General features: G+C 34.1%; 1 protein-coding gene across 6 annotated transcripts in view; it reads right to left on the bottom strand.

Annotated features, from left to right (window-relative positions):
• Positions 1–25,129, bottom strand: part of LOC127858674 (fibroblast growth factor receptor-like 1) — a 170,200-nt gene that overhangs the window by 70,584 nt on the left and 74,487 nt on the right. For 3 of the 6 annotated variants that reach the window (XM_052395880.1, XM_052395881.1, XM_052395879.1), the window contains exon 2: positions 10,964–11,047. In XM_052395880.1, coding sequence (XP_052251840.1) covers positions 10,964–11,042 — 79 coding nt within the window. In that variant the 5' untranslated portion in view covers positions 11,043–11,047. Of the gene's footprint in view, positions 1–10,963; positions 11,048–12,107; positions 12,148–12,276; positions 13,284–25,129 lie in introns of those variants that run through there. The other 3 variants (XM_052395877.1, XM_052395882.1, XM_052395878.1) reach the window with 2 other exon arrangements.

Genomic DNA, 25,129 nt, shown 5'->3' with positions numbered 1-25,129 from the left:
ATTGTCAATTATTCTTTCATTCGCAACAATTTTCTATATTAAAAGCACATTACTAGTTGAAACGAGTACATTAATCTTGAATGGTAGCTAAGAACCAATGAACAGTTTAATGGAGTATTCCGTACTCGCATGATAAGAAAACATTCTACCATATGACATTTTGTTGATGGATTTAAGTTTTACATGACTAGTAGTGTTAAAATTGTAATGAAGAAATCTCAATACCACTAACCAAGTGTTTCCGTATTATAGATTTTCTAATTGCATCCGGATTATTACAAGTCAAAGGATTCATTACATTAAATAGCGATGTTTCCATAGTCAACATCTGAAAATGGGTGAATACAGCGTGATTTTTCTTACTAAATGCATTTGTAACATGTTGAATAATCACATTTTGTCAATTCAATTAATTAAAATCCTTCACTATTTAAATCAAGATAGTGAAGCATTGATGGTAAACACTAACTGAATTATACAGTAAAAATATATAATTATAAAAATACACATTCCAAAAGTATTGGGGATACCATAATAATAGCAACACTTTATGTGAATTATTTCACACAGCTATGTACACTAAGAAAAATATGTGGCGGAAATCAAATATTACGAACAAGTAAAAAGATCTAAAAATTTGACACATTAATGTCATAGAGAAGAGGACCACTTAAATGCCAATTAATAATTCTAATAGCTCCATCAGTTCTTTGAATTCTTCATACAAATTTATTGCATATGTGTTTCATAATGAAACATCACTCAAATGAACAATTTAAGGTATTTTCCTTGCATATTCCTTCACAAGAGATTAATAAAAATAAATTAATTAATAATCTGGAAAATTAAAAATTGGTTTCTTCAAAAACAAATTTGAAAATTCTGAGGAGTTTTGTTTCAAAAAGCACAAATAGGTAATCAAGAGGTAGTAAAGAAGTATTGACTTTTTGACACCTTTATATCAGATCTCCAGATGACTTTGGGCTAATTCCTAAGTTTTACAACCTCCTTTTATATTGAATGCTTAAAAATTAGTTATCCATTTTTTTTTTACAAGGGCATTTCCTGCATCAAACCCTGAAATTATGTAAACAACAGCTCATTTGCAGACAAGGCATAACTGTGATATCATGTGAGGGTTGGAATTGCCATTTATAATATATTAATAAAGCAGAATCTGATGTATTTAACTCACATTTACACTACTCAAAACATCAAGAAAGTTTGCAACTCATTTTTTTTTCACAATTATGAACAGATTGAGACTCATTTTTTTCACAATTTGGAACAGTTTGCTACTTTTTTTTCCACAAAATTTGGTGGCCAAAGGCGACTTTCCAAAAACAGGAAAAAAGCCCTGTGAATCTGTGGGCATTGTCATGCAATTGTTTCCAGGGCTTAAAAGCTCTAGTCCACCAAAAAATTGAGACAGTACTTGACCTAGGGTGCAATGCCCCTGGTTCAGTCCAATTTAATGCCGGGCCCACCCCACGGGATCAAAAATTGATAGCTGCAACACTGAGGGCGACCTGCCAATACAAAGTATTCAAACTCAACCTTTGACTCATTTTACTCCAAACTCAAAATATCTACACAAGAATAGTTCTGATGTATTTTCTTATTTTAATTCCCACACCCTCATCCCACTGTGTCAATCATCAAGTACATTTCCTGGATAAGCATGGCTGCAAGGTTAATGCTATGGTGGAGCCTTAAATTAGCCATGTTTTCCTAGTTTAGGTTATAATTGCACATTTTATCCTGCCAATTAAACGCCTAGTTATTATTGCCCTTATCATCGCCACAGCCAGCCAGGTTTATTGCTGCTAAAAAAATAATCCAACAATCTCATCATCTGGAAATAATATTTTATCACTCGCGCATGGCAGGTTTAGCAAGTTTAGAAAGAATGAAGTCCATGTTAGCAGATGTTCCAAGATGGCTACCTCAATCGTATGGTAATTAAATGCAAAAATTTGATTCTTATTACAGGAGAGTAAGTCTCTACAATAGTTTTACCAATCAATTTGATATCTAAGAACATTATTGATGAATGAAACACTAACCATTTAAACAACTTCCCTACCTAAAATCTAAAATATAGCCAGTGTACTAATAAAATAATTGGGCCCAATCCCTTTTCTTAAGAAAACATCAATGTATAAAAGCATCTGCATTCGATGATTTTCTTTTAAATGGTTTAAGAGTACAGTTTCACCTTTCAGTATTTACAACCACAGAGATCTTCCAATGATTCTTTTTCAAATGGTCTTACAGCACAGATGCACAGATTCGCCTTTCAGTATTTACAACCACAGAGATCCTCCGATTAGTTGGCATAGAAAACCCAGGGTACATAAAACGATGTATAAGATGACAAAATGATCCAGATTAATGAAGCGTCTAATGATTTCATGGCTTGTAGTAAACCACCCAATCCCTCTCAAGAATGATTAGTTACTGATGGGGGTATCTTGTGATATTTATACAAAATTTATCAACAGTTAATTTGAAAGGTGCGAGTCCAATCTCAGTATGCAATCAGAGATGTCATGCAAATTTGTTCAGCTTTTTTCTATACTGATTTTACTTCAAGTATGATCCAGTTGGGATGAAATTGCTTAAAGGGGCCTTTTCACGTTTTGGTAAATTGACAAAAATTTAAAAGTTGTTTCAGATTCGCAAATTTTCTTTTTAATTATGATATTTGTGAGGAAATAGTAATACTGAACATTGACAATGCTCTAAAATAGCCATTATATGCATCTTTTGACGATTTAAAAACCTAAAAAATATAAAGCATTGCAACGCGAAACAAAATAATAATTTGGAGAGTTCTGTTGTTGTTGTTATATTTTGTGAAACTACGATGATTGCTTATATAAAGTATAAAATACAGCTGTCATTATATTATAAAATACATCTGTCATTATATCAAATAGGATGGCCGAGTGGTCTAAGTGGTAGACTTTTTACTCCAGGACTCCAGGGGTCAGTGGTTCGAGCCCTGCTGAGGGTTACCTTTTTTTCTTTTTATAAATTTTATTCTTGATTTTTTACTGGAGCTTTTTATATCCAATGTTAACATTTATCAATATAAAGCATTTAATGACAAACTTCAAAACATGCCAAAATCTGTGAAAAGACCCCTTTAATTTGTTGTACTTGTTGCATCCCTAATACACAGATACACAACTCAGTTGAAATAAGCTGTCTTTAATAAACTTATAATAATTACATTTTAATAACACTGCAAAGTATAAAATGAAAATAACTCATTTCTACAGGTTTAAAAAGTTAAACTTGAAATCTATTATTTGTCATTTTTATCAAACATGTAGTTAATTTTACTTTGTAAATGTATAATACAGAGAATCTAATAACATATAAACTAAATGTTTTCTTACTGTTCAAATTTATTGAATAGGCATCATTTAATATTTATTGCTTAATTTCACAGCATGCAAATTTTTGCCTGCCGGTTTATATGGCCTCCATTCAACTGGGTGACCCAAGGCAAATATTAGTAATTAGTGTCATAAGGTCGATTTTGTTTTTAACTGAACTCCATATCATTTCTCCAGGTGTGTAAAACTTTAATGGCCAGTTGAGAAGTTGAATATTTTTTCCCAATGTGAAACCACAACGTTTTCCAGACAAAGAACACAAATTTACTTTTGTTAATTATCAAATTACGAACCTGAAAATAAAAAATACTATACTGTAAAAAATTAATAAATCAGGACTGTCAATATACAAAATTTCTACGAGTGATTCTCATGACGTTATATATCATAATTTTTTAAGTTCCGAAAAAACAACCACACATTTCTTCAAAAGTTTCAGCTGTATGATCAATTAGCAGGCGCTTAGTTCTAAGAACCTTTAGCATGCTAAGTTAGAATAAAAAATAATGTTAAAATCATCTTTGCTTTATCCCCTAATTAATAATCATAATTTGTATATTCTGTAGTTTTGCTTGTATATAAAATTAACAGTTTGGTATTTCAATTTATTTTTTTTGGACAAGACAAATAATTGCAAAATCATCATTAGACAATCGGCAAAAAGGTCCCTTTGACGATTATTTTTAATGTACCATTTCATTAACTCAGATAAACCATGTATTCATCTTTAATAATTAACCCTTTTCCTCATAAGAAGCAAAGTTAAAATGGCTTTTGCAACCAGCATAAAACCAGAACAGCCTGTGAGTAACCCTGTTCAGATTTTATGCTGTTTGTTGCTCATCAGTAACTAAGGGTTGGAAATGAAGCCTTTTAAACTTGAATTTAGAAAGCAAGGTCTTACATTAAATTCAACTTTTTAAGGACAACATTTGCATAAAAATACGTATCTAAGTGTCAAAGGGTTAACAATTAACAAGCACTGTATATAACTTGCACTGAGACTGTTTACATGGGTTCAATAAATATGACCTCTCACCTCTTTGGCTGTTTGATTGACACAATGACAATTTTCAATTAAGCAAATACATCAAACTGCCTGCACCAAACACTAGACATCTTGTTGACCTAATGTCTCATTTTCGCTATATAATATGTTTTGGTTTACTGTTACCCTTGTGTTAGTTTTAATTTTTTTCAGCAACTAAAATGGCGTTGTTTTACACAATAAATATATTGTGGGTTTATTTAAATAATAAAAGCAATTTTTTTCAGGAAATATAATGTTATCAGTTAGTATTAACCACAACACTATGAAAATGTTGGAGTTCATAAGCCCCTTAAATCATTAACGCTTATTTCTGTTTTTTTTCTACATGGCAGTTTTTACAAATATATTGCTTGAAAAACAGCATAACTTTGTCTGCCAGAAAACAACAGAAACATAAACATTGAGTACAGCCATTAAAAACATACCGGTATGTATATTTGCATTAATAAATGATTCAGTCAGTAAAATACCAGTGTCACTTGTCAACCCATGTCAAACCTGACATCAAATAATCATCTGAAACAATATGATAATTATCCCCAATTAAATAACAACAGCTTCACTTTGTTTTCACTAGTCTGGCAGTTTTTCAACATATTTTGAATTTGAAGTACAGTGTTTTTTTCACCATTTTGGGAATGGGGCGGGTCCCTTTGGATTGGGAAAATTTTGACTAAAATTGGAAAATTAGAGTTGTTGTTGTTTTGATAACAAATGCTTCAAAATTGAGGATACAAGAAGTTAGTGTGTTCAGTATTATATTTACTAAGGTTGATATTATATGGATGGGAGTAGAGCTGCAACAATTCGATCCGAGGCATAGAAAATCGGTTCAAAATGCGTCGTTTCGATTACGACACCAAACCTACCAAATTCGATTCGATTCTTTAACATATAGACATATATATATATATATATACATAGATACATAAAGCTCTCTGTATTCTGACTATTTGATACAGAAAGGTGTAGGTCTTATCTTTACCTGTAATTACGACGCGCGCGATTGGCTGCTTATTACTTTAGTCATCCAATCAATAAGCGCGTTACAGTCTACTTTCTGAAAAAGCTTCAAAATGGCTTAACAAGTTGTGGGCGACAAATTGAAATTATCAGATGCGCCTAAGAAGCTAAAATAAAAAAAGTGGCAGTATTTTGGGTTTCTGGATGGTAGCCCTCCCAATAAAGCAATGTGTAAACTGTGCTTCACTGATGCAAACATAACGTTGATTTAGCAAGACTAAGAGGTAGCACAAGTGCAACTACTCAAGTCGCCAGCCAGAAAAGTACTTCTGTTTCTGCTGGGAATTTGTTAAGTTTATTAGAGAATGTGCTTTGTCCTACAGGTAACAGGTGATGCTGTCACGGCACAATGGTAGACATGCTTGTAGCGGTGTTGGATATAAGTATAATAGTGATAGTACTATCACTCCACTGATTCCAGATGTTCTTATCATTATTTATTTTAATTTTAAATTATTGTGTATTCAACACAATCTTCTAGTCAAAAGTTTTTTATATTAAAATTGAGTCGTAATTTGCTATTCTTTTTTTATGTGTTTTATTGAAATGTTGACATAGTTTGAAAGACAATTTGCAGTTTCTTGCAAAATATTTCTTACAAATGTTAATTTAACACACTTTCAACAGTTTTTAAAACACTGTTGAACCAACCAAACTATATAAAACAAACACACAATTTGACAAATGCCCAAGATATCTAGGTATGCGACACTTTTGAACAGAAATGTTTATTTTGAGGCAGAAGAGTGAATATATGATAAAACTAGGTTTGAAAATGAATCGAATCGAAAAAATCGGTATCGGAGTGTCTGAAATCGAAATTGAATCGAGCTGTTGGTGAATCGTTGCAGCTCTAGATGGGAGTCAAACAAAATATTGAAATAAAAAAAAAAAAAAAAAAAAATGGCTCCGGTTACAAGACCCTATTTTGAATGAAAAAAAACACTGAAGTTATTAAAACAATGCATTTTAATAATAAGTAAACCACACAGACAAATTTTCAGATTTTTTCAGTTTTTCCTATACAAAAAATAATATTGAAATGAATGCTCCAGGACATAATGTATTGGTTTGCCAAAATCTGACAAAGCTTGTATACTACATTTATCAATAAGCATGAGAAAAAAAAGTGAAACTAATCAGCCATTAGAATAATTCGTAATACAATAATAAATCATGTGAAACAACCATTTAATTTGCTAATTATCAATATCCAATTGGCATAATGTGAGAGTGGAAATCTTTGGACCCCAATGGACTGTGTACAGTCATTTGTATACAAATATACATAAATATTTTATCATGTCCCATTGTATGTATGGCTCGCAATCGGGTAACATGAGCTGCCCACGGTATTGAATCAGTACTTGTTGCAGGGATAACATTTACACCAGATATCACAAGCAGAAAACCACACGGGCTCATCTCGCATATGATACAATCTTTTACGCTGATAGTAATACAATGTGGAAGCTCCAGCATTCAACAAAGTCACTTATTTTGAGACCTCACGACCCCAGATCGCACTGAGCAGGCAATTTGCTCCACCGAACGCGACCAAATGAACAATAGTTGTGCGATGTAATGTAAAAATTGTAAAGGAATTTGAGTTGGTTTGAATTACATTGCCAACATCAGGTGTTCTACAGTAAACATGTGTTCTCCTGTCACCTTAAAAAGGACATCCCTTCATCTTTAAATTGCTGTATGCATCTGAAAACACTTTTCATACAGTTTATTGTAAAATAGTATTTTTTTACGGACTGAGAACATATAATGCACTCGGCTGCTTGGTGAAGGTTTTGAAATCTAAATTGAGGATTTAATTTCAATTCTGTGTGCAATGAACACCCTCTAGAATGGATAAAAGTTTCAGATTATGATCTGCCTTTGAAGACGCTTGGCCCGAAAAGTTAATCAAGTGCGTTCTTGTAAAAACACAAAAGAAACAGAGTCTCCAAATAGAAATTTTGATTTTATAAACCCTGTTCACAGTTTCTTATTCCCCAGTCTCTGAATTACAAGTATTCATCACAGTTCACAGATTAGTCGAGGCCGATTTTGGCGTTAATTGAAAGATAATTTTCCTGAACAGTATTAAGTACAAGTTGCATACCTTCAGTATTTTATACCACACCGTGTTAATAATCTGTTTAACGTAATTCACAGTATGAAGAGGAAAATTTCCATATTAGGAGCTTTTAACAATCCATATTGATGTTCAACATAAATTATTTATTTTTCACATTCACTGAGGCGTATAGAGATTTCCTTCTTTTTTACAAAATTAACATAAGGAATTATGTTTTGAAATTGAAATTTGAAGATGTTACCATAAAGAGTTGTTGATTATGATATTATGAAAAGGTTCCGCTGCTTTATTCAAAAGCAAAAATGAAACACTGCACAACTTGAAAAGCAAAGCTTGATAAGATCCCATAATGATGAAATTTTCCTATGTAATAATTATAACTCTTTAACAATTTTTATGCAATTCACACTGTTTATGCCCAATTGCTAAAACATGTTGAGGTGTTTTGTGATTCCATGTGTGTGAATCCATCAAACATTATTATCTGTCCCTTAGCAGAGGCCTTTAATTGTTTCCTTTGGGCACATTTCAAACTTAAATTTAATAAAGCTTATTGTTTCTATTAAATTAAATCATTTTCTGCACTGAATTTTTCTAAATCTCAGTTTTGGAGAAAATCTTCATCGAAATACATCTAATTCAAAACTAAAATGAATTCCCACCATTTTATCCCGTGTTTCTTAGAGGTGCTAGTGTTCATGTCCTCTAAATCTGGAACCTGATACGATTACGTTAACTACTCAACAAAAACTGAATGAAACAGCATCTGATATAATACAAGAGCTGTCACCACAGGATGACTTCTGCTCCCTATAAACGCTTGATAGAAGTTATGAGCTTTTTTCGAAACCTAAACGCAGATTTCGAAACCTAAACGCAGACCCTAAGTTCAAGGTCAAGGTCGCAGGGGTCAAAATTTGTGCGTATGGAAAGGCCTTGTCCATATACACATGCATGCCAAATATGACATTGCTATCTGAAGCGACATCATAAGAAGTTATGAGCATTTTCGAAACCTAAACGCAAAGTGGGACGGGCAGAAAGACGGACGGACTGTCTGATCACTATATGCCCTCCTTCGGGAGCATAAAAAGCAACTCAAACACCCAATCAAAGTAAATTCACTGCAGCTAAAAAATGTGCATTTTCCTATTGAAAATTGCTCTTAAACATGCCAAGATTAAACACTACTGGAAGTTTATGATATTAGCTCAACATTCTACTTGTTTGAACAGCAGAATGCAGTGGTTTTGGGACAAAATTTATGAGGGAAAGAAAAGCTTCAGTGTAGTAATTGCAAGGCAAACAATCAGTTGTGTGTTAATGTTAAAATGAAATGTTGACATAAGAGAAATTGACAGAGAGGTAGCATAACGATTTGTGATTGCCCTACATCGCAAACACCTTGTGATAACAGCAGGATAAATGAAAATCAATCAAATCCTTTCCCCTCTACTTTTTTCGTTGGGATTGTGTACTGTTGGGATTGTGTACCGTTAGAATTTATTGGTGACCTCACATCATGAATTTTCTTTTGGGTTAGTGTGTTTCACAGGAATCCATCAACTTCAAGTTTATCTAACAAGCTACTAATCAAAGTTTGTTAATTTGTTAACAGTACACAGAAGAATGACTTTATATATTAGATGCATTCCAACATGTGTAAAACACTTTCCTTCTACTTTCACTAAATTTTACATGTAATTAGAGTATTGAAAAAACAACTGATCTTTCATTTTTTGAAATAAACTGTATGCAAATTGTATTCAGTCATTTGAGTTTTACTGATTAAAGTATCAATGTTAATGGGACGTGTTCACTGACTTTCACTATTTTTTTTCATGTGGTAAGATGTAATAAAACTAATAAAACTTTAATATTTGGGATAAATTTAAATAATGAAAACACAGAAAAAGATTACATTGAAAATGTGCCTGCCCTAGGTTTCAAACCAAGGAACTCTGGGAGCAAAAGCTTATAATAAACTGGTATCACTGCACCATGCCAGCTTTAATAACTCATTTATGCCTAGAGTCTAAAAAAAGGCCTTGGCAAACAGCATAGACCCAGATGAGACGCGGCATGATGCGGCGTCTCATCAGGGTCTGCGCTGTTTGCTTAAAGGAATTTCTGTAAGAAATATTCTAAATATAGAAATAAATATACTAGACATCCGTAATTTTGGAAATAAATTGATCCAATTTAGAAGGATAGGAGAGTCCACTAGGCATAAATGGTTTAAATTTGAATTGTTGTTTTATAAAAAACGGTTAAAACTCCATGATACTCATTTTTAATTATATTTTATGAAAAAACTTAATTATTTTTATTTTTATAAGTCATTATTATAAATAAGCAAACATATATTTTGTAAGAATCTTAATCAGCCATGAAATTTTGCTTCATGGAATTAATGCATCAATTAATTATCAAGTCCATTGCATTTTTGTGTACTGATATTTTGTCACACTCACAGTGAACAAGTCCCTTAAGGATCAAACATTTTGTCTGTGAATCATTAAAATATCTGCAAAATATAACATGTTTGATATAATTTAAATGTTTGGTGTCTGCAACAACTCGACACTGAGTCTTGCTTAGTGAATGTAAATGGGCGTAACTATAGGGTTAAATACTACGGTTTTGGTATCAGCCACCACAGGGGACATTTAAAAATCGACCCGTACCTATAATTAAGTGAAACTTAAGAAGAAACTTGATTTATGGGGCGGTATTTTAATAACAATTTTCTTTACAGTAAAGCAATTTGAAATTACAAAACTGTTCCTTAATCTCTTGTCCCAATGCTCAAAACCTTGAAATGGTAATATATTTTCAGATGTTTTATTTTCAAATGCATTTATTATAAATCAAATTATGTGTACTTTATTACACATAATTGTGCAGGTAAATGCATTATTAAAAACTTAATACAATTCTAATATAGATAGATAATAATTCAGATAATAATAAGCTACACTTAATAGTTTTAATTTTATCAAAGGAATCAAAATTTATGTTCAATTTACTGAAAACTCCTTAAACTGAAATTGACAAGCCCCATAAGCACCTTACATGGAATAACTATACAAGGAATAACTATACAAGGAATAACTATACAAGGAATAACAAAACACGTCATATAGAAAACGTCACATAAAACTGAGCAATTGATTATAATTTATATTATGTATGAAATTGTATGCCAAATAAAATAATGTAATTTCAGTTACATACATTTTAATTAAAAAAGCAAACCAACAAAAACGCGTTCAATCACCCTACTTTAACCATTTATTGTGTACAACATTATGACACAACCTTAATAAAAAACTGCAATTAAAAAAGGTAAAACTATATTGGACTTTTATTTTAAAAAAGCACACATACCTCGGACATCACGAAGGTCCGTTGCTATTGAACAGGACAGGAAGAACACATTGACAAGAATTTTCAATGCAGCCATCATTAATCCTGAAATTAGAAAAACGTACAAAAGACAATAAAACTACCATTTTAGTACTCAAAGATGCACGCAATAACTTCTCAACGCTATAGTGGTCAAACTGCGGATAATCTGTATACTGCATAACCGAAATTGATGCACACAAACCAAAGGTCTAGTCGTAATACTGAATACGTTATTTAAGTAATTTATTAATCTGCGATAAAACACGTGTTGAGCACTATGTTTAAAAGTTAAGCGTGTTAATAGATTCCCGCCAAAAAAGTTAGTTCTTAACGAATATTATTATCACGGAAATGTTGATGGAACCATACAGATGCAGCCTTTCAGTGCTGCAAATAAATGTGAATTTAAAGTATGACATAACTTTACATTATCACAGTTCCAGACGTGTTTTGCTCGAAATTTAATATAATTATACACTTGTAAAGGGCCGAACTTGTTATGCTTGATTGTCCATAATTAAATATATTTTCCTGCTAAGGGTCAAACTTGTTTTGCTCACAGTGTACACATATTGATGTTACACTATTCATATTTTTTGTTTAATTGTGTTTTTCTGTTTGGGAGTAGTTAATTACACAAGAATACTTCATGTCGGAATTATAGATAAATCTGACACACGAAATCAGCCATCTAAAAATATAATAAACAAATATCTGCCATTTTTTCTTTGCGGGGAAATCGTCCTGAAATGATAAGATTCATATCTGCAGCTTATCAACATAGATAGCTGTTGAGATATGGAATCAAACCGTGTATTAAAATAAACTGTTTACATGAATGCGAAATTGTACACATCGTACCACTTATGTTTATAAAAATATGGGTTGTTTTCTATTACAACTCAACTTGTAAACACAAGCTGCGGATATACAAATGTATAAGTGTGCATCAAAATTAAATTACGTCTTTCCGTTTAAATGCGTAATACGCTCGTTAAAAAAGCACTATATGATGTTAAGCTTACAATTTTCATTGAAACAATACGCGTGAACATTGTTAATAATAATATTCAAAACAAATTAATCATATTAATTAATAAAACATAAAATTTGATTTCATTACCAACGACTCGTGGATAAGTTGACATCAATTATCAATTATCAAAGAACTAAAATACAACACAGAACTTCACAAAATAATGACTGTAGCATCAACATGCATGTAAAACGGATCATTTAACCCATCGATTTCACACTCAACGGTTTAAATAATTAATATTTTATTTCCTCACTTTTCTATCCGAGTGCACTCCAGCAGTCACTATTTCACTTCTGCAATCCAAAACCAGAGCAATTTAATTTCACTGCATATTATTTTTATAAATAAACATCCAAAACGCGTTTGATCGTATTTTTCACTGAAACACAAACACCTTAAGCTTTGAAATTATCTAAAATTGTCCTCAAGTGTATAAAATCCCTGTTTTAGCTTCCAAGTATACAAATATTGCTATCACCAACGTGTGCGCTATGCCGCCAGCAGCCGAGTTGTGATAGGTATAACACAGGGTTCAAACGTTATCCCGTCCCTCTTTATTTTTGTGGTAACACAAAAATGACGCGACTCATCTACCCTGATAATTTATCGACTAGGTGGAGAGGACATTGGCGTTCATTGTACCAGCATGAAAAAATCCTCGGCTTTATCTCGCAATTTCAAACTTGTACATTTAGCCTGATTTGCGATCAAATGTTTACACACTAACTGGTGAGAATTAGGAGAAAAATCGAACACTCCACATTCAGAAGAATTGCTAAATTGTCACTCAAGGAGTCCTGATAATGGTGTAATTAAATTTAACTAAACCTTATTGTCATAAATCTTCGTTAAACTTTCAATGTGTTTTATTCTCCTCAATGCGCTTTCAACCGCCAACAATATCTTTTTTATACACCTTATTTTACGGTAATAACTATTTATTTAATTCCACTAACAATCACGCGCACCAGTTCACGGCGTATTGACACTATTAACAATAATAGACCATGTTATAGTCAAATTTACGACCGATAAATCAGCCACGCTTTGATATGCACACGAATATGTTCAGTCCGCTATCGTTGCTGTCACAACTAAAACTAATTTCCTCGCCTGCGTCCCTACAGTATTTCTACTGATATCTCGACCGACTGTGCGCTAGTCTCTTAAACAGCAGTTAAACAAGCCAGGAGCTTCTTCGCTACACTTGCCTTTCATTGAGTAGTGTCAAACGATCGGCGAACCGTACGCTACCAGCGTTCTCAATACGAACAGAGCGCTTCCTCGATGATTTATATACTTCCCAAAACTGTCTGTCAAAACGGGTGATATGTCAATAAGGTGGACTTGTCTTCTCCTCTTCCGTCAGTTTCCCCGTAATTTTCAAAAGAGCTGTGCTATGTGGAAAGGGGGTTCAATGCATGTGCGTAAAGTTTCGTCAAAGATTAGCCTATGAAGTTCGCACAGGCTATGCAGGGACGACACTTTCCAGTGTTGTCCCTGATTAGCCTGTGCGGAGCAAAGCCCAAATCCATATTATCGTGAGACTTACAGCAAACTATATAGCATACCTACAATAAGGTTATTATGCGTGCTCGCATTAAAAGAACTCTCATATAATAATTGTAACCCGTTGATACGGTTAGCACGCATGTTCACATGAAAAGAGCTTTCATACCCTTGCTGGCATGTAAATGTGCATATTTTTAATGAAATAAGCCAATGAATCTAATTCGGAAGTCTTTATTTGAAACAAAACTGAGACTTGGGTAACGCGTTTGCGAACGAAGACACGTTCTTTGCTGCAATTACTTCTAGACAATATATACCAATATCTCGTGACAGAAATGAAAAGTTATGAAACGATTTTTGTATGTTTGATGGTTGGCAAATACACATGTTTATGTTTTTATTTTTATGAAGTATTACTTTATAAATTTGCAATGTACAATATCCGTGAAGTCAACAGATATAAAACAAACATGTTTCATTCAGGCATATTGTGTCCCTTGGGTTTAGTATTTTTCAAATTGGTAAAAATCTTATGAAGTGTTCTTGACACCAAATTAAATAATTATAATACTTGTATATAAAGCATCCCAAATACAAGGGCGTGTTTCCGAAGCACACTCGCTACTTTTCAATGCGTCATCTGTCTTCCTCCTCTTTAATGGATTGTACTTAAACCGTAGCGTAGTAACCTATGTTATGGTTCAAAAGTACATGCGAACTGTTAACGATGGTATCCAAACTAAAATATCGTAGAATCACGGAATTATCATGTGTTCTTGCATTTATTTGATACACTCAACAATGTTTTTATTCTTTATATCGTAATAATTATGCAAAAATAACTCAATAAGTAATAAATAATCATAATCCATATTTTGGACAACTTTCCGACGCTGGATTAAAGTGTACAATTACGTTAATATGCAAACGTTTAATGTACCCCTGATATGGATAAATTTTTCTATAAAACACACACACACACACACACACAGTCATTATGACAATCATTAACCATAGTACATTCACTTTCCATCGGCACAATCGTTATGACAATCATTAACCATAGTACATTCACTTTCTATCGACACAATCACAATGACAATCATTAACCATTGAACATTCACTTTCCATCGGCACAATCATTATCATACCAATCATGAACCATAGTACATTCATTTTCCGTCGGCGGGAGGTGTGTACATTTAAGTTTGGAACTGTTTCTACACAGGTGTATACACTCTCATTCGTTCGGTATCAGCCACCCATTAACACCAACTTATTGTGATAATGTTCTCCGAGGGCTGTTGCTTAGGGCCCAATTCTAAGAGTCTCGAGTGGCCTTATGAGTAACGTAATACAATAACGTCGACATAAGCTTTATGAATCTTGTTCAAAACTGTTCATTTGGTGTACATTTCCCGATGGTTGCAAATCCTGACTCAGACGTTAATAGCATTTCTATATTTTAAGAACATGATTACAATCTAGTTTATGTATGTTTTGTGTGACAGTATAAATTTATAGGTGTTTAAAATGATTGTTTTGAATAATATATTATTATTAGAATGCTTAATAATAATGTGATTAAACTTATGTTGTGCTCGCTGTCCTGAAGTTGATGTAAAACATTTGTCAATTAGAGCTTAGTCATTTTAATGAAGTCTTTATACATTTTAATTACATCTTGTGATTTAGGAAAACTTGGCAAATGCACGTTTTCATGTCACGGGTAAGCGACACCTGCGGTCATGTAGTCATATTCTCCATAAGATTACGTTTTTATGGAGACACGCACGTTACAACCAAATATTTACATGCACAAATTCCAAAAATAGTTTGAGGAAGTTAACCAGTGAAGTTCTTTATTACAAATGACATTGATTTTGTAAACATGGACAAACGTGGCTTGTAACTGACTGACCTTCACCTTTATACTGGATATATCGATACATCAACGTCTTGCATGCAGATTTCATACACAGTGACAACTGTGCACATACGGTTGACAATGCGCCACATCCAAAATAAATAACTTATTGTTGATTTATATGTGCACATGTTTTTGATTTTGTTTTAAACCAATCGAATTGTAAAGCGTTCTTCTCGTGTAATGCGGCTTCTATTTTAATCTTGGGCGCAGACGGAAGATGTTGACACGTTATTTTAACATTGAGATTGACACGCTGACATTTGTCTTGGATGGCCTTTTTATGTCATAACACGATTAAAATTGGTAGTCAGTGCTCAAAAATACCATATTTTTTCGCAGCAGACAGTTGTCCGACGTAAAACGTATACATGTACGAACGAAACGCTAAATTCAACTGGATATTTCAAAATTATGTTACGGTTAAGGCACAAAAATATTGTGACTCCAAAGGCATCCACTTTGAACAACACACTTGATCTTGCACCCTATTCCCACTTACTCTTAATACTACGATTTATTCGTTAGCCGATTTTTTTATGTCCAAAGAAACGCATATGTTCATGACTCTAAGTTTTGTTATAATTGTACGAATACGTGTCCTGGGATGGCTTGATAAGCGTAATTAAAACTGGACCACATGACGCAAACTTTCAGACAAAAGCGTAGTGAATCGAGGATATGAGATTAAATGTTGTGTTTATTATAGTGCATGTATTAGATCGAACATTAGTTCGTTGCGAAAAGTGTGCTAAGACGGCAAGCTTTTCTTCATTTCATCAAAATAATTATCCTCGAATTACAAGACTATAGATCTTGTAACAAAAATATCTAAATTCGGGGGTAGTGGTTGGCTTGACATCCGTCGATTGTAAACGATATGTACTTTTGAAGCTTCTATAATTATTTACCCTATTTAACTATCAAAACTAAATATCGGAATAATGGTATTTTGAACATTGTATGTGGAGTGTTAACTTTTATAAGTACTTACTAAAACCAAAACAACATGTGGATGTTCAAACGTTACGATTGTAGAAAGGTCTAACGTTATTCAAAACCGCCACTTCAACTAAAGACTTTGTTCGCCTCTTTGTGGATGAATAAATTAATATTATGACCAATTAAAATGTTAAATACTTTAAGAAACGACATTTATACACTCACGCATTTCTGAATAAATTTCCATAATCAAAAACTGGTGTACTGCTCACAGAGAAGTTATTGTTTTCGATTTAATTTGAGATCATACGGCAGTTTAGACGTAATTCATCATTTATGACAGTTTAGCATATGCGCATAATGAGCGTATGTAAGATACATGTATCTTTACAATGATATGTAATAAACTTCAACTTATACGAATTTAACTGTTTGAAACGACTTTGTAACACAAAGGGAAATGATTTTCTTCAACATTGTACACATATTTAAATTTGAGTACATTCATAGGATTATTGAGTGCAAAGAATTATCATGATCATTGTCTGAATGCATGTACACAAACATGTAACATAGTACAATATAACAGATGATTGATTTATTATTCTCAAGAAATTGTCAATTGATTTTAACTGTTAAAACGCCGAACATAATGCTTAAAATGTGCAATATATAAGCAAAAAATGTATTTTTTTTTTCAAGAAAAATGGCAAATAAATATTCACAAAAGTTTCACTGGATTTAATTATCTACACCGCAAACACACGTTAGAAGTTATAATCGGTGGTAATTGTTCTATATTATTTAAAAAATCTGAAAAACACAATAATTTACAAGTTGGCTTTCCAAAGATCGTTAAAATGTGAAGAACTTTAATGAAATAATGGGTTGGAGTAACAGACGAGCGAAATCGTACATGTACATATGTATGTGAATGGTATACATTACATTTCATCATAAATAATTTATCTACCAGCATTTTAATCTTGGCGACATTACATCATTAGCTGCATAAACAATTAATGATACAGGTGATACATATGCACTCGAAATTGATGTATTGTGTCTATATATAGTTGATAACCATAGAAAGCGTTGTGGAATAACGTGCTATACAATTCATAGAACAATAAGTCCATTGTATGTTGTCCTTAAGTAATTAAAATAGTGCGAGGCGATACATTTAAGACAAATATCGCTTCTATAAAACCGATATGCGGTGGTGTTCAATATTTAATGTACATAAACCATAACGCATGTCCTGTCCATGATTCTTAAACAAAGCTGCATCTTTTGAGACGAATACATAAACACATTATGCAGCGGTTTATTGTTACAGTTCCAATAATATTTTCGTAAAAAGTAATCAAATCACGGCAATTTTCTATTTCCCATTGATTCATCAGTAAATTACCATTACCAGCATAATGAGGCAAGTGACAAACAAACGCGAAAATGCCGCGATTTAGAGATAAGGGCCAGCAATAATGAATGACTAACCGACGTCATACGACAGCCCACAACGATATTTTTATTCGATAATAATTTTATATGCTCGTAAAAATAACATCATGAACATAACGTAACAATGCGGCTACTGGTGAGAAATTAAAGTTAATTAAAATTGATTCTGAAGCAGGGATGTGATTTAATCATTTACGTTAGTGTTAATACTCTCTTTATTCATCAGCACGAGCCTTGGGAAAGTGATAACCCTCGTATAATGGACGCCACGAGCAGGACAGGTGTCAACGTTCCTTCGACATCGGTAATAATGTTACATTCAGAATATTTTTCAATTGAAATTGAGACACATCGAAGAAAGTCATGCATCGCCAGTGACAGTTAATGTTGCTGTAAAACGTTTTGACTATTGATGTATGTTGGGAGGTACATGGTATTCACGCAAAAAGTGCCTCATAAGTCAAATTGGCTGGCCCTATTGTCTGTCATAGGGTTACTTCATTTACTAAATTTTGTAAAGATTGTTTAGCAGTAGTGTGTGTTGTCCCGTTTTAAAACCACTTCCGCCTAAACGTAAATAATAGCAAAGCCGCCATTCAATTATGGCCGATTGAAAACCAATTGTTCAATGCGTGTACATTTATACTCGCACAGGTAATCATGTCCAATAGTTACATTAATATGTATCGATTGTATTTTGCAATTGATCTATTATGATGTAATACTGTAATTGTTTATTATATTGTTTTTCACTGTACTTACTATTCATGTATGTCTATTTACAGAACTTGAGACTTGATGCTCTTTGAGGAATTATATGATGAAATTAGAACCCCTTGTTGCGTTGTTGATGCGCACCCCAGAACCATTCATGCTCAGATAGGGGTGACACTATAATAAACAAGAGTGCCAAACTGTCACAAGATACGCCCGTTCGAAGGTTTTGGACACCATGCTCAATGCTTGAAAGTGTCCTCAAGACCTAGTTATTGACCCGGCATGACCCATATTTGAACTTGACCTAGATATCACTTAGATGTAACATCTGACTAAATTTGGTGAAGATCAGATGAAAACTACTTCAATTAAAGAGCGGACAACATGCTTAATGCTTGAAATGCACTATGTGACCTCGTTTTTGACCCGGCATGACCCATGTTCGAACTTGACCTACATATCATCTAGACACAACTTCTGACCAAATTAGGTGAAGATCAGATGAAAACTACTTCAATTAGAGAGCGGACACCATGCTAAATGCTTGAAATGCACTAAGTAACCTCGTGACCTAGTTTTTGACCCGGCATGACCCATATTTGAACTTGACCTACATATCATCTAGACACAACTTCTGACCAAATTTGGTGAAGATCGGATGAATACAATTTGAATTAGAGTCCGGACAAAGTGGCGCCGTTGAAAATGCACTAATTGACCCTATGACCTAGTTTTTGACCCGGCATGACCCATATTCGAACTTGGCCTATATATCAACTAGATGCAACTGCTGACCAAGTTTGGTGAAGATCGGATGAATACAATTTGAAATAGAGTCCGGACAAAGTGGCCCCTTTGAAAATGCACTTATTGACCCTATGACCTAGTTTTTGACCCGGCATGACCCATATTCGAACTTGGCCTAGATATCAACTAGATGCAACTGCTGACCAAGTTTGGTGAAGATCGGATGAATACAATTTGAAATAGAGTCCGGACAAAGTGGCCCCTTTGAAAATGCACTTATTGACCCTATGACCTAGTTTTTGACCCGGCATGACCCATATTCGAACTTGGCCTAGATATCAACTAGATGCAACTGCTGACCAAGTTTGGTGAAGATCGGATGAATACAATTTGAATTAGAGTCCGGACAAAGTGATGACCAAATTTGGTGAAGATCGGATGAATACAATTTGAATTAGAGTCCGGACAAAGTGGCGCCGTTGAAAATGCACTAATTGACCCTATGACCTAGTTTTTGACCCGGCATGACCCATATTCGAACTTGGCCTATATATCAACTAGATGCAACTGCTGACCAAGTTTGGTGAAGATCGGATGAATACAATTTGAAATAGAGTCCGGACAAAGTGGCCCCTTTGAAAATGCACTTATTGACCCTATGACCTAGTTTTTGACCCGGCATGACCCATATTCGAACTTGGCCTAGATATCAACTAGATGCAACTGCTGACCAAGTTTGGTGAAGATCGGATGAATACAATTTGAAATAGAGTCCGGACAAAGTGGCCCCTTTGAAAATGCACTTATTGACCCTATGACCTAGTTTTTGACCCGGCATGACCCATATTCGAACTTGGCCTAGATATCAACTAGATGCAACTGCTGACCAAGTTTGGTGAAGATCGGATGAATACAATTTGAATTAGAGTCCGGACAAAGTGATGCCTTCCGCCCGCCGCCCGCCGCCCGCCGCCCGCCCGCCGCCCGCCGCCCGCCCGCCGCCCGCCGCCCGCCCGCCGCCAAGGGGTTTCACATAATACGTCCCGTATTTTATACGGGCGTATAAAAACTGTATTTTGAATATTGATGCATTATCTGTAGTAACTAGAGCGATTGTTCGTTGCTTCACAATATGCATTATGTAGTATCACTTGGGCTTCATATATTTTAGTTAACCTAAGCAGTTCATGCTCGTTTTGCGTGAGGCACAACGTGAACGTATTTGTGCATTTTTGATTCAGCAGATAACCATGTTTGCATACATGTTTGGAAAATTTGAAACTTTGGTCTTGTAACAGAAGTAAACCATAATACCAGAAATACAATATTGTATTAACCTTTGGCTCTAAGCCTGCGACAGTAGCTTAACATTGGTGTACCTCTCGTACAACATGAGTTACGCAGTACTGCCATGCCAACTTCCATTCATGCCCCATCCATGTGGAAGCACATCACACCTTTATTAATCGGCGTGTTGTTATGTGACTTTTACAAAATTGAATAATATAATTATGACTAGCCATTTAGTGTGTGTGTTTTTATATTTTCTGGCACATATTATATATTTATATATTATCGATACGTTAAGTTAGGAAGAATTACTTCAAATTCGTATGTTTTTTTCGCCATACCGCAGCTTATTTCAAGACAACCAACATTACCGCAACCACGCAACAGTGAGTATGCCATCAGCAAAAGAATCCGTATTATTATGACATTTCCCAAGAATATTACAACGATTTTATTATCATACAATTAGCTCGGACATTTTCAACACAACTTGTTTCAAGGTTTCGACACAGATGCAGCGCAGATAAAAATAAATATGAAAATAAACGGACATAAAACGACGCTTTTACCAAGAAATAGTCGCAGCCATTAGTAAATAAGCACAATATGTTGACTTAACTGATACACACCAGGTCATTGTGGTTCGATTTCATTAGCCAACAGATGAAATAAGTTTCAAATGACCAGCCTGTTATCTTTCTTGAGGGTCATGTTTCAAATGGACACTCGGCAACTCCATGCATAAATGCACTGCTAATTGCTGCGTGTAATGTGTAATGAATTAATGCGGGCCCATATTAGCATAATCCTCCGACATTCAGCTAGTTGTGATGTATCTGTGTGTAGAGGCTAAATAATTATATCTGGGTACGAAGATAGCATTCAATGCCTTGAATTTGTTCTTCTGACTGAGTGTTTACAGTCATACCTTAATTGTTAGTTACTATGAACGTTTCAAACAATAGTATACGACGTTAAGGCGTCTATTAGAACAATTTTTACACAATTTCCTCTGAACAGTAAGGTATGTAGTTTGATTTGTTATCCAAATCAAACAGCATGAACACAATTCCCAGAAACTTGAGTTGATAAGAGTCTAAAAGCGTCGAGTTATGTACCGTGATTATTGCAAAACTCCATTAATGCTATCTTTGTCTTCAATTAAAAAAGGTTCTCGCTTACGCAGATGATTAGACAGAAGCATCTTGAAAAGATTGAACGATACTTTCAGAGATAAATAATGTTCGTGCGCTTGTTATTGTTTGAATGTTTTTGTTTCGATTCGTTATTTGTTCATTTTCTGATGAATTTTAATGCGCCCAAGATAAGATAAGATTAAAGGAAGTCAACCAAAAACACAAGGCGCGTGGTTATTATATGGGAAAAACAACTCATGTAGATGAATATTTTTGTATCAAAAGTAATATTTGAACCCAACAAAAGTAATATTTCAACCCAACAGTGCGTGTTTGCAAAGCGCCTCAGTACAAACTGACATTGTTGGCATAGCACAAAAAATGGTGTCAAAAATAGCTGCTCTGGAAAAATCATTCAGAACCAAGGAAGCCTCAAAGAAGAACATTGTGACATATATTATGAAGACACATGGGAGCACCTGCGCTTTCCAACTATGTCGCTATGGTGCAAGACTCCCCAGACTGGACGTATATTTCTCTGATTCCTCTTTCGTTCCACATGCCATAATAAACACAACGCTGCCAAAACTGTTCTGAGTCGTGACCAGTTTAAAATTAAATTACTGTCTAGTCGGTTCGCTGACCATATTGCAAACACTGACCAAACGGCATTTGTTACATACTGCAGCCATTTAAGTAAAGCTTAAGTGTTGAGGGAAAATGTTTCGTCTTTCCCCGTACTGTTTATATGAGAAAATACCAGAACTGTTAGATCCGAAATCCCAGCTCTGTTTGATCAGAAATCCCAGCACTGTTTGATCAGAAATCCCAGTACTGTTAGATCAGGAATCCCAGCACTGTTTGATCAGAAATTCCAGTGCTGTTTGATCAGATATCCCAGTACTGTTTGCTCAGAATTCCCAGTACTGTTTGCTCAGAAATCCCAGTACTGTTTGCTCAGAATTCTCAGTACTGTTTACTCAGAAATCCCAGTACTGTTTGCTCAGAAATCCCAGTACTGTTTGCTCAGAATTCTCAGTACTGTTTGCTTAGAAATCCCAGTACTGTTTGATCAGAAATCCCAGTACTGTTTGCTCAGAAATCCCAGTACTGTTTGCTCAGAAATCCCAAGTACTGTTTGATCAGAAACTGCATTAGCACAAAATGGCGTCTTCAAGGGACCACAACTTGTGTCACTGATTTACAATGTGACAGCTAACGAGAAGAATAAGTTATACAATTTACGTAATTCTTTAAGTCTGTTGTGTTTTCTAGGACTGACTAGTTTACAGCCGAAATTTCTATGTATTGAGAAGCGGATAAAATAAGCTCATTTGTTTGTAATTATTGCAATTCACGTGGGGTTACTTTCTGATTGGTCACACCGAAGTGGAACTTATGTTCAGTATTTTTTCTGGCGTTTATGACTTCCAAACGCTTGAACCGAATACTATTTTAGAAAGTGTTTATACGGACACAAATGCTGTCGTCTGCGTTTCAAAAATCTCCATGCAAATTAATGAATTCGTTAAGCGTGACTTGATAATACCGAAGAAAACAATTAATGTGATTGATTGCGTTGTAAATTATTCACGTATTAGATTATTAATCGCATATGTCGCTTAAAGAGCTATTCTGCGGGCCTTAGACAAACATTTACATAAAATTATTGGCGTCGCTCTGGAGCGCGGCGACTAGTATGTAATGCATTTTTTTCGCTTATGGGAGGAGCAGTTATTGTACGGATCAATGTATGTATTTTTGTTTTAAGAATATCTTGCATAGTGGTGATTTTTTGTGTAAATTAGTGATTTTTTGTGTAAATTAGTGTAAATAAGTACTGCATTTGTGCCTATTATATTTATTACTACATTTATTGCCAGAAATGCAAAGTTAATTCCTTTAATTAATAGCTAAACACAGGGACTGGGCACTAGTAAAAGATCACAGGGACTGGGCAAATACGCGAACCGGTGAAACTTTTTAAATAAATAGTCAATATTTTTGTCTAAAACTTTCAACAGTCGCCGTGGTGTAGTGGATGAGGTGTCCGCCTAGCAATCTGGAGTTGGTGGGTTCGATTCTAAGGTGGGGAGCTTTTTTTTTAATATATTATTAGTTTTATTTATATATATTATATTATATTATATATTTTTTTTTTATTATTATTTTAAATAGAATTTAAAAATACTGCGTTTTAATGCGACCTAAATACAACTTTGCACATTTTTATTAAAATTAATGGATACCGCGTGGTGACAACGTTAATTAAAATTTCCTACATCTCTTAAATATCTTATAAAAAATACACGTGTTTTTATATTAACAAATAAAAGCAAACAACACATCTATTTTGCATGTATTTTTGTTGTTGTTTATGGTTGTGTATCATAGGCCCTAAGTACTATCCCTACCACATATAGAGCGCGAAGCGCGACACGTATTATTGATTGTAACAATGAGTTGTGATAAAGGAAGCAGCCGCTTATCAAGGAGGAGCTGTGTCCCAGCAACCCGTTTCCCTAGAGTCAAGCACTCCTCGGAGTTTTTTTTTAGAACCACGTATAGAGCGCGAAGCGCGACACGTATAACTATCCAGGTGGTATGGACCCTTTGGTATGGACTTTTTTAAGTGACACTATCAATGCGCATTTTGTGAGATGAAGCAGATTTTTAAAAACCTGCACAGTTCTGTTCCATTAATGAAAATTGCACACGGATGCCTGTAAAAAAGGAAACCAATGTTAATAAAATGAACTATGGAATATTTGGGGGTTACAACACAAAATCATAGATAATGGTTATTTGGGGGTTATAACACAACATCATAGATAATGGTTATTTGGGGGTTATAACACAAAATCATAGATAATGGTTATACCAGTATCTTTTTCTATTTTGATTAAAATAATCGGCCAATATATTAATATTTACAGTAGAAAAAAAATCGTTCCATGTGACTTCATTGTGTGCCTTTTACACTGAAATTCCCGACGCCCTTTGATGCTTTGCATCAATACTTATCTTCGTCATAATTGCAAAGCATTTAAGTTGCGTCTTCATTTTAGCGCCTTTGTACACAGGGAGCGGTTTATATTACGTCAAATAAATACTAAACGTACATATAGACGTCCGGTATATAGATACCCGTAACAGTAAAATTGTACCCATCTCTACATTAGATTTGATTTTCTGTAATATCTGTTATTATGCATTTTTGTCAATTCCCATTAAAAATTTGCAAAGATGTTTCCTGAGTTATTTCAAGCACATTTTGGAGTGCTTTAGTCATAGGTTTCTCAAAGGTGTTAACTCGATTACCCATCTCCTCTATCGATATAGTACAAATGTGCTTTTAAATTGGTAAAAAT

Source organism: Dreissena polymorpha, chromosome 14 (assembly GCF_020536995.1).
Source record: "Dreissena polymorpha isolate Duluth1 chromosome 14, UMN_Dpol_1.0, whole genome shotgun sequence".
In the NCBI taxonomy this organism is placed as follows: Eukaryota; Metazoa; Mollusca; class Bivalvia; order Myida; family Dreissenidae; genus Dreissena; species Dreissena polymorpha.
The sequence above is the reverse complement of the archived record's forward strand: the minus strand, read 5'-3'. Positions and strand labels throughout refer to the sequence as shown.